Source organism: Toxorhynchites rutilus, chromosome 1 (assembly GCF_029784135.1).
Source record: "Toxorhynchites rutilus septentrionalis strain SRP chromosome 1, ASM2978413v1, whole genome shotgun sequence".
Lineage (NCBI taxonomy): Eukaryota > Metazoa > Arthropoda > Insecta > Diptera > Culicidae > Toxorhynchites > Toxorhynchites rutilus.
In genome coordinates, this window is record NC_073744.1 from 144,986 (window position 1) to 157,431 (window position 12,446).

A 12,446-nucleotide genomic window follows, 5' to 3' on the forward strand; every position below is an offset into this window, starting at 1 on the left:
GTAATCCGAATTTGTCGAGAATGTTCTTGTTGCACATTAGCAAGAACTACTGGGCCAATGAGGGTAAAACAATACCATGCCTCAAATGAAACTTCAATAAGTTATATAGAAACGAACAAAAATTGTTTCGCAAATAATAAAAACAAACAATGTTCTTGTTTCAAATGAAAGTAAATGATATAGAATTTGAATATTGCATCTTTGTTGGTTGTTATTTTTAACTACTTAAAATTATCTCATAATAGTCCTACAGCATTTCAATAAATTAAAGTTTTCTATTAGGATATATTTACAGATTTTGTAAAGAACTCTTACTTATAATTCAGTGATCGTAATGTATAATATCTCAGACCAATATAATTGTGTTTAGCTTCAAATATAAAATCATGAACTCTCCGAGATATTTAGCACTGATCTCTCATACATGACTCATGAATGTAAAGGACACATTAGTATTACTACACTACTGAAAATAACAACGGAAACGAAAGCTAATTTGGGAAACAAGTACGATTTATTATAGCATCTTTTCCATAATTTAACTATAATCAGGTTTCATAGCATGAGTCTTAGCTCGTTTTATAGCAACCAACTTGCATACAAGTTGCTACTGGATACAGTGTAGGCGCAAGAAAAATTATGGAAAAGTTAATGTAACACCATTTAGGCCTTATACACTAATAGAGATGCCTCGTGTAACGCGAAGCCTGCTTTTCGAATACTGATTAGAGATAATTGAATCGATACTTCCTTCGAATTTATCATCTATATACAGCATTTTGTGAATACAATAACTTAAAATCGAGCATTAAGATAAAATCGAAGGAAGGATGTTACATCTTTTTGCAAGTGATGAATATCTCAACAGCAGCTCACATCAGTTTCTACCAGGGGTATCACCAATATGATTTTTATACTTTTACAAATAACTGGTTTTGCTTATCCTCGATATACGAGTCTCGAGAATTTTGCAATTCTCGAACTATTCCGGGGAAAATCAAAACTCTTGATTATATTTGTTGGAATCAGATGGTGTTGTGTTTCCGCCGAACAAAACGCTATCCTGATTATTTTGATATCCCTGATATTGTTCCTGATAGAGCTGGTTGAGTCTCTAACCAGTACCCGAAAAGTGCCACGCGTCCTATGCACTGAGATGTGCAAACTGTGATGGATGAATATCGAACTGGTATGGATGTCCGTATGGTGACATATGATATGGAACAATGTTCATTGATGCCATTTTGTGTTCTTTTTTCCATTTCATCCGTCGGTTTTGGAACCAAATTTTTATCTGTCGTTCTGTCAAGCAAAGGGCATGAGCTATCTCAATTCGTCGTCTGCGTGTAAGGTATCGGTTGAAATGAAATTCTTTTTCCAGCTCCAATGTTTGATATCGCGTGTAAGATGTTCGCTGTCGCTTAGTTTCTCCATTGGCATTAACAGTACCTGAAATAAAGAAAAAAATGCATCATGTTTATGAATTTTGAGAAAGGAGCAAATCAATGTTTGGAATTAATTATCATTCATTGTTGTCATGGATTGTTCAAAAAATGGTTAACACGTTCTGTGCTAAACTCTTTTTGTCTGAATTGTCGCTCAGACCACAAACATATCAAACAATATTTCTTGCCATTCATACCAATCGATTAGCCGTTACTTTATTTAGAGTTGTGAAAGAAATATGCAGGTCGAAGATCGTCTTTGAAGAAAAATCCCTCGGTCAGAACGAGAATCAATTCCGAGGCTCCCATTGCATTATGCGTGACGTTATCCACTCGACTTTTGAAGTCACTCAAACAATATCCAGAACCCTTATATATGACGTATCCAAATATTTATTAGAAAGCGTGTAGAAATACATGAGAAATTAATTCTTAATTGCCAAGATTGCGCTAGTTTTGAAACATAAAAAATTATGAAAAAATTGCATGAAGTGGTTGGAATAACATAGTACGAACAGTCAATCCATACTTACGGAAAAATTAGACTGATGGATTCATCGGCTGATATTCGAATACTCATGATTGAAGAAATTATGAAATCCGAATCGAAGGTGTTTTACAAATGCCCAATTTCTGAATGATTCGTGTACTTTATTATACAGCTTGACAAATCAATAAAGTATTGAACTCAAACAGCGTCGTTGAAAGTTTATTGCGTCGTTGGTTCTAGAAATTTCTGTTTGTAGTTGATCTACAGTGATGAAATTGAAGGATTTTATCGTTATTATATACTATGATCAATAACTATAGAACAGCTTAATTTTTGTTCTGAGTTCCCAGAAATATATCGACGACTATGGTATGATAGCTCTTGCTATCTTGCTATTCAAATTCTGAATTGGTCAGCTTGCTCACTAGGCCAGAAACCAATGAGTGTAGGATGAGTAAATGCAGAGATCAAGCAATATGGGTTGAGTTTTAAAGAGCAGTTTTATAGATTTCAAAATGTCACAGCTAGATTGAAAGCACGCTGCATAAGTTGTATGAATTAGTTGAAAACTACGTGTTACTACTTTGTCGTAATTCATGCGAAATTATGATCTTACATATTTGTAACTTAAAAAAATGTGTGATTTTGATGTTATGAAATATAGTGTATATAAATACTACCCGAAATTTTCTGCACTAATTCACCGTTTAGTGAAATGTTGGCATTGAATGAGGTATTCCAATGACCACAAAGATGATTATCAGAATGGATAAACGTTTTAACCGACGATTCTTCAATAACCTGAAGTTTCAAAGCATTGTTAATCGAATAATGTTTATTAATGTTGGAATTTGCCCTTGGAGTCGATATCGGTTTCCCATGGGTCGACAAGATACTGTATAGGTTGTGTTACGTGAACCAACTTGTTATAAGAATGACAAATATTTTGGTATAATGAATTATTGTTGTAATTTGTACTATTAATTATTAATGTATTATTAATAATTACACTTGACATTTTCTGAATTTTATGTTTATTTATTGATGAGAAAATGTTGTCAAGTTTACACATTTAACCAACCGTAAGGTTTTTGAATTGGTAAGTATTTGCTAAGAATAAGATAAACATAAAAGTTTTAAAGATATTTGGCTATAGGGGTCGATGGATTCTGGAGAAGGGGTCTTTTGCTCAAAATAGTTTGAGAATCCCTAGCCTAAAATATCGCGAGGCCGTTATTATTTTTATCATTTCATTGTTTTTCCCACATAGAGTTAATTTAAATGGAATTGTTGATGATGCCAGTTTTTGTTTGTACGTACTCCATCCTGATATGTATTACATTGGTTTCACACCAATTCCCGATGACTAAAGCACAGTGTTGATATCCGTGTCTTTGATGCAATTTACTTTCTATCAGTATAGCAGACTCGAAAGTAGTTTTAAATAGTAGAAATTATTCAACTGTTTTATTATTAATTTTCTAGTTAAAACACTATAGCATGAATTCCCCCTAATATATTCTCCCAATTGCAGAGAATGTGTCACTCTATAACATAGAATACAAATGCTATATGGAAAAGTTATTTATCATTCAAAATTATTATTTAAAACTGTGTCTTTTACCCCTAAAAACCCACTATCATTTTTGCTTTACAATATCCCGTAGTTCGATGCCATTAACGCGAATTTCAATTGCAGTGATGAGTTCAAATTGAACAAACTTCTCACAGCAGAACATATGGCAAACCGTTTATATATAAATGTTTATATATAAACGGTTTGCCATATACAGTTTTCTGTATACAGTCATTCCATGCCAAACTGATATAGTGGTTCTCAGATTTTCGCGAAAAGTGCAAAATATTAGACCTATTTTTTTTATTTTTTTCACTTTTTTTTTTTCAAAAAATCCTAACTTTTGAACTAATGGACCGATTCAGATAATCAATATATCAAATTAAAGCAAAAAAAAAATTTTGTTTCGTAATCATTTATTGTGTTTGTTTTTTATTGTTTAAATGACTTGAGATTAGTAGGTGCAATATTTTTGACGTAGGGGTACCGGGGGTAAGTTCAAAGTTTCGAAAACAAAAAAGAGACGCTGGAGTGCAAAGTTTTGAACGTTAATACCACTTTACCGGCTGAATGGGGTGGTATAATGATCACTTCATTCGAAAGATAAAATGTCGAAGAGCTATATGATTGTCACTTATTGGCCCAAAAATCGTTTTAATAGCCTAAAAATTACTTTGAAACAGGCTCTATAAATCATTACAATCTAGCTCATTGATGATGATTGCTTCTGTGTTCCCGAACACGGGCGCAAGGTCAGAAACCTCGAGAAACCGTCATCGCGAATACATGCAGGCTGTGAGTAAAGCTTACAAAAGCGCTCGAGCATAGGAAGATTTGTGTATTCGGTTCCCGTGATGCAATCGTATCCAAGAGCACCAGTTTCTATTCTACTTGCGCGTGGAGTGGTCATGAAAACTCTCGTGTATTATTCTCACCAGAACAAAAAAGAATGATGTATCAAACTCCATCAGTTGTTTTTGCAAAACCACGCAAACCCAACGGTTCTTTTCTGGACCACCAACAAGTTCGGAATAGTTGAATTTCATGTTAATAACAATTTCATACTCATACTCATCCACTCACACACTAACAAGGAAAACTTTCAGCAATCATTAGAAATAATTATTCATTAATTCATTGAGAATTGATTCAGATGCAATTTCAAACAATTGATTACAGAGGTAGCGGTAGTCCTACGTCTACCTTACGATTATATCACAGATATGATCCACTTCTTGTTTTTTTTTTAATATTTTTCTAACATAAAAATGCTTTTGGCCATTTAGCTTTAGTTTGATATATCGATCCTCCGAATTGGTTCAGTAGTTCAAAAGTTATGAATTTTTGAAAAAAAGTCATATAGTCATTTTTCCAATGAAAGAACTAAATTGACTGTCGAAATGAGATCGTAGTATACATAATTATATTCCCTATAGATGTCTTCTTAACCCTCCTATACTTGAGGATAAGATTTGACAGACCGAGAATCAATGAGGTGGCTCAATCGAATGACTATTAACAATGAATGAAGTTAAAGAAAAAATATTTTCTGGAGTCTTTTCATTAAATTATATATTTTTCATTAAAAAATACCAATAACGCCTAAAGATACACAATAGCAATATTACAGAGACATGCACAGTTTTTTTTGACAAAACATTTGCTACATTTGCTAACTTTACAACGGAGTGCCTACGGCCATAGGATATGTGACCTACCACAGGTAATGTCCATGGATGGACAAGGATAATATCAACGAGGTAACGGAAGGGAATATGCAGTTCTATCCATGTTTTTGTAGTTATAGTTATAATTGTATCTTACAACCCGTTTGAAGGATATTCAGTTCATACAACAAACGGCTATTTCCAGAGCCAAGGGTGTCGTATTGGTCGGAATTAACAGTGGTTAATCGTATTAGTTCTAAGTATAGATTGTTGGTAGCAATCCGACAACTCCGACAATGCCTTATTATTCCTCATTAATTGTCGGTCAGTTTACCATGAACTGCAGTATGGTAGTAGAATACTTAGCTTAGTAAAATAAAATATCCTAGCCATTCTTGCTGGGAGTATCGTGCTGAACACTAATAAATGTAGTAACGTAGTACAATAAATTTAAGTTGTTTGTGAATCTAAATGTGTGTTCAGAATTTATGTCTGTGAAATAGTATCCAGTGTACTTGTTCCGATATACCGTGGTAGCATTCAAATGCTGCGATTATGGTTCAGTAAACCCTGGTCCTGACTGCTACCATTCCTACACGCACGCAACGAAATCTGTAATCTAAAACACAACGTAGGGTGTGCGACAACAAACAGTGATGTTTGTATAAAAGTTTATTTGGACCAAATTGAAGCTGTAATGAATTAGTCAGGTGATGTTTGAGTAGAATGGTCGTCTGTCAAGATATTATGAAGCGAATTCTATTTATAGAAATTTGGTAAAAAATAATAATGCAGTCAAACCAATTCCATCTTCTTTGATATCGCAGTCTAAGAAGAGCTAAACAAATCAAAATATGGTCGACTAAACGTTTACACCATACGTTGGAGTTGGGTTAACGTTTTCTTATTGACTTTCAACTGCATTAAACGAACAATATTGTATGTTTTAATAATTTCTCCTAATTTGCTTGAATAAGGCTTGAATAGAGGTTTTGATGACAAATAATCCAGGTATTATTAGGCATGGAGCTTAACAGAACCATTATGAAAGCGTTACGCTGATGGGAAATTGCTAGTTGGAAACTTTACAGAATTTTTATTTCTAAAATCGTTTAATCTTCAATTGAACATAACATAAAATTATATGAAATTAGTTGATAGCTTTTCAATAATAATTCTGTAATATAGTCCACCGAGTAGAAGAGGAACGCTGCTCACTTTGAAACTAGTGCCAAAAATTGTTGCTTCGGTTACACGTAGACCACGAAGATGTTATTGTTTTGACATCGGCATTTAAAAGATGTTTGCGCGCTATTTCAGATCTTACGCGATCAAATGCTACGAAAACGACAAGTGACTAAACGGTGACAGTCGACATGTTAACAAATGAAAAGAGTATCTAAACGACGATTAGTATTCGCAGCTGTGCAGTTGTGTGTAGCAGCTTTCTGGTTCTCGACTGATGTGACGATGAAATCTCTGGTGTGCTGGAAGGGAACATGTTTCTGTGACCATCGTAATGTTAGTGAAAACGATCTTGATGATGAGTCTGGTATCTTGAACTTGGCTGCCATGTTACTGAATCTGCTGTGTGATGCCCATGTTTTTGTCAATTCTAATTTTCTTGCCCAATGAAAATTGCGAAGATCGTGTTATAAGCGCATGTTGTAGTACAGAATGCGCCGGTTCATATAAAGCGGTGGGACACATAATGATGCGTTGGTTATCGAGGGCACTATCAGCAGCAATTCAACTTGGCGTGAATTATATGCTTGAAAAGTTTTAGAATGAGATTGATCAGAAAACAAGTATTGAGAGATGACTCAATCAAAAACGAACGTAAAAATAGATTGTTTCTACTGTTTCGAACCGAGCTTCAAAATAGTAATAAAATAGCTAAATATCAATATCAATGAAAGAATAAGCCTACGATATAAATGTTCCTTTAAGGTGGTTTATTTTTAGTTTATGGGTAATCAGAATGTGTAATAATCATAATATATGATGCGTTCAAAAAAGTCGCAGTTTCATTACGTTTCAGCAGCGTGTTTCAGATTTTATTCCAATTCTGATTTTTGCATACTTCCCATACCCGCGCATCGACATGTATATTTTCACCTAAACTCAAGTACACGTACATTTTTGTCGAGCTGATAGTGCAATTCTGCTAAAACCAGTGAAATATTCAACATTCGTAACATTCATGTAAGGATACACTCGAATAGTGATCCCCATGCATAGTTAATGGAATCAAAACAAACGAAGGAAGGACTGAATGAAATAAAGTAGCATAAAAATGTGGCATATCAGACATTCATCAATCAACTGAGACAATGGTTATTATGACAGCTTCCCATGTTCAAGCAAACGAGCTCTTATTGATGTTAGGCAGGGTAGAATCGTGCACGCTTCATATGTTTTGTTCACTGGTTTATCGCATAGTATACTTCGGTCTGCTTCCTTAAATGCAGGCCTGTCGGTGTCGAAAATGCTATCTTCCAAGCTGACCTTCATTCATTGAGGAAAAAAGTAACGTGAAGTAGGACTTATGGAAGCAGGAATCGCTTTTGGAGGATTACTGAAATGTACAATGATGACCACTTTGCCTTCCCACATAACACTTGGATTGGTTCATACCAAGGTGTAGGATGTCAGTTGTCACTTCTACTTTTATCAAGCAAGTGACACAATTCTACCTCAAACCACCATTCGCTCTTACGGTGAATGAAATGCGACAAGAAGAGGTGTGAAACTCAATTAGTTTCAATGCAATCAAATTGCTTTTAAATAAATGGAAATTTTTGCAGTGTTGATACAAGAAATTCCAATAACACAGTCAGGCTACTTCATTAATCATTCTGAGACTTGAAAAGAACCCTCTAGTTTTGTGTGAGAAAGAATATTGATTTTAACGACGAAATGGAACGTAGCATCAAACCGAGAGGTTTGCTGTTTGACTGGCAAGACAATGGTTTCAACTTTATTGCTGTAAAATTAGGAATGTTTCTAATAATAACAATATAACGGACGCGTTGATGTCGTGAATATTCGCAATAAACATAACTTTGTGTGCCTTTGTTTCACCCCATTGGCTTTAATTCCTGGTGTAACGTGTCTATATGTGGAAAAAGGCACTCAAATGGAATAAGGATTGAATATCCTTGAGCCAGAGCTTCTGCCGGTAAAATTGATTTTCTCTCTATTCTTTGGCTTTTCCCAATTCCAGTTCATGTTTCCAACTAGCAGTTGGTTTGTTCCTACAGTATATCTATTATTTATTAATGGTTTCGGTGAGGTAGGTTAGTAAGATCAACTTCCACGACCGTGTCAAATCACATACACTTGTATTGATTGTTCAGTTGGCATGGTTCATTTACGTGTACCGCGTGGAAGAAATTAAGTTCCATATTTTAATAGCAAAATTATTATTTTCGGGTTGTATTTAAAAAAAAAACAGTGTTTTCAAATAGCTCAGTTTATCTTTAGAAAAATATTTCTAATTCAATAATTATAATCATTGCCAAGAAATCCATACTTATCCACACGGGTTTTTCAGTTCGTATTTTGACGCGCCAGCGCTGAAGCTAAAAAATGCATCCAATTCCAATGTATGTCAATTTCTTTCTTCAATCTGCCGATACCCCGAACTGTAAGTTGAACGACGTGAGCACACGAAGGCGAACGCGAAAAAGGCACGGAAAACATGAGACTGAATAGCGTGCAGATTTTAAATGGTACGAATATAGAGTTAACAAAACATTTTATGATGTGTAAAAACGTTTACAAAACATATTTTATAGGCCTCTTTGCCGTGCTTCATTCAAGTTTTCTTTCTGATTTCAACACACCTCCATTCCCGCACCATCTCTTAAGACTAGCCTCCTTCATGCTCTAAGATTTATTGCTTTCGCAGATTGAGATGATTGTTGTTTATTCCTGTTTCCAGCAAGTTGCACGAAGCCAACATATTTATGTAGTAGTTTTACTTACTGAACTAATACATTTGCATAAATGTTCATGAAAATCATTCTTCAATAATTGTGTTTGGGCTGCGAGTCAATAATTCGCTAACCAAGAAGTATTTTGTGATATTCCACGATAGTTCTCATAAAATGAAATCCGTTGAAAAGTAACATAACCAGTGCTGAAAATATTCACGTTCACGACATTCAAATTCAGCGAATTGCTGCCTTCCTTGTATTGATAACCTACTGCTCAAGCGAGAGTCGATAAATATGGAACAATACTGTCAATGAACCAACCAACAATGAACATCAACATCAGCTTGTCATGAAGTTCATTTTTCATTTGCACCTTCCTTTTCGTCATGGTATTCGTAAGGTCGAAAAAGAAGATCATTGCGTGTTAGTGAAAATCAAAGCATAAAATTCAATGTCACCAATTGAGAGTAAAATCGATTAATGGTAAAGGATGACAATCCATCACACAAAATTCTTGTTTTTGGCGAGTTCGGCAATAGATTGTATAGAATAACTCTTGCTACGTTTTTGTCTACTCATTTGTCTCATTTGTCTACTCACGATTGCCCGGAAATGACATACACCACCATTTATATGTGCAGTGGGTGACACGTTTTCAATAAAAATTCACTGCAAGCGATGAAGATCAACTTAACGTTCGTGATAATCACCTGAAATTATTGACAGTAATGGAAGTGCCTGAATGCAGGGTTTTCGAAATTCGTTCATGCTGTTTTCGATCAATATACCAGACAAAGCTCATGCGTCTCGACTCTTGTGTTATACTCATTATGACAGATATGGTGTTGAGTTTCAACAGACCAGAATTCATCCGATACTGGGAAAAATCTAATTCCTTCATTCGTGAATGAATTTTGATAATTTGTGGCACTGAACATAACATTATTCCAAAAATCAATATTGTAATAAACATGTGCTAACGACTCTAGTGGTATAAATCCTTATTTCTTTACTTTTTCATTTCTGCCTGCATTCGAAGTATATTGATCATTTGTCGCTTGGAAAATAACTCAAATTGTAGTTATTTTATACAATTGTGTAATTGAACATGAACATGATGAATTTCCGTTATATAGGGTAAATGATCTTGGTTTGTCCAGTTTAGGGTGTTTTCACGCAACTAGTAAATGCAAATCGATTTTTCTTCATGAAAATCACATATAACCAATACGAGTATGGGTTTGTTAAAAAGTTCCACGTCTCTAGTTGCTAATACTACCATAAGACGATGAAATTATTCAAATTGTTTTTTAACGATTTTTCTCAAAAAAAAAATATGATCATGGTTTGTCCGGTTTTAGAAAACATCTTTTTTGAATGAAAAAATTATATATATTGCCTTTTCTTGGGCATTTTAAAAGTGTTCACCTCAACACACTCAACATAGAAAAACTTTATTTCTACTATGCGCGAAGGACACCATAAACAAACTGCAGCGTGCCAAGCGGTTGCCATAGAAATCATTTGGACAAAACAACATTTGTTAATAGGACAATTCATGATCAGAATTGAGGTAATCGAAATGCGTTTATCACATGGTTTTTCTATGTAAATCTGATACAAATGATGTGCAAGCATGATGTTTACAATATTTGTAAGTGTTATAACCCAGAAAAGGTCTGAATACGTGCCAAATAATCATCTGGTGATTGATTGAAAGTTAACTCAAATGAGGGGCGCATTGGCACCAATAGAAGGTGTATTTAATAATCCTTTAAAACATGTGAATCCCTATAAACTTCTGTAAATCATGAAAAAGACAATTTTATTCATATGTTTTATAGCATTCGAAGACCTGATTTGACACAGGTGCGCTAAGTTAGAGCATTCAAACAAGTGCTCAAACAAGACAAACCATGATCATATTTTCGACTGGACAAACCAAAATCAATTACCTTATTAGGTTGGAGTAAAAGAAATCCATTATTTTCTCGGTAGCTGGCTAGCTGGTAGCTCGGTAGCTATTCATCTCCCGAAATATCGACCATATAATTTTATGTTTTGGCTCGTTTTCAAAGTGATATTTCACACTAAAAAAACATTTTGCTGTTTTTGTTTGTTCCATTCAATGACTGTTAACAATCGAAATCACCTTCTTACCTTAGCATGGGTTCCCTCTCATTGCTCGATTCCGGGGAATGAGAAAGCGGACTCGCTAGCTAAGGTGGGCGCTTCAGAAGGCACACTTTTTGAAAGGCAAATTGCCTATAATGAATTTTTTCACATTCCTCGTCAGGACACACTCGTTAGTTGGCAGCGCATGTGGAGTGAAGATGAGTTCGGTCGCTGGTTACACACGATTATTCCTAAGGTTTCGACGAAAGCTTGGTTTAAGGGATTGAATGTAGGTCGTGATTTCATTCGCGTGATATCTCGGCTTATGTCCAATCACTACAACCTAAACGCGCATCTCTATCGCATTGGGCTCGCAGCAAACAATCTTTGTGATTGTGGCGATGGCTACCACGACATCGAGCATGTTGTCTGGTCGTGTATCCGGTTCCATGCTGCTCGCTCTCAGCTCTCTAGAGCACTGAGAGCAAAAGGCAGACAATCGGATATCCCCGTCCGGGATATCTTAGGTAGCCGTGATCCTGATCTTCTGCTTCATCTATACCTGTTCCTCAGAAACGCCGATGTCAACGTTTAATGATGTTTCCTTCGTTGTGTCCCTGTTTCATATCCCTCCTATCCGATCTATAAACTTTTACTTAGTCGCGGCAATACATACACACACTCTTTACAGATACACGGGCCAAAGGTTGTGCAGTCCACTGATCATTCAACAAGAGCCAAAGGTTGTATCGCTCATGACAACTCTACACGAGCTGATGTTTGCGCCGGCTAGTGACCATCCTATCCTGGATTCCTCGAGTCGAGAAGACGCACCACGCTAGATATGGGGTACAGACTAGGGGGCGTTGCTGATTAATGGTCAGCTGCATCCCAAAAGGAAGTATCCCGTGTCGGGCACAGGTACAGAGCATTGGAGACAGCAACATCACAATTACGAAAACACTTGTAATACTAACCTCGAGCCAACCGCGAGTAATCGGTTACATATTACTAACATAGTTATAAGGCAAACATTGTCGAAATATTGAACTCCCGGCCCCGTTAGGCTGACGCCATATGAGCCTTAATAAAAATATATATTTTGGATAAAAAAAAAAAAAAAAAAAAATCGAAATCACCAAACAGAAAATTCGGTACATTTTATACTTTTTCTTTTATAAAGGCGAAAATGCATGCCAGAAATTGTGAATG

At 35.4% G+C, this 12,446-nt stretch overlaps 1 protein-coding gene across 1 annotated transcript in view; it reads right to left on the reverse strand.

Annotated features, from left to right (window-relative positions):
- The window catches only part of LOC129761167 (homeotic protein deformed-like), an 82,552-nt gene that overhangs the window by 52,595 nt on the left and 17,511 nt on the right, over window positions 1-12,446 (reverse strand). Inside the window, exon 3 of the mRNA XM_055758881.1 lies at window positions 1,151-1,449. Coding sequence (XP_055614856.1) covers window positions 1,151-1,449 — 299 coding nt within the window. The remainder of the gene's footprint in view (window positions 1-1,150; window positions 1,450-12,446) is intronic.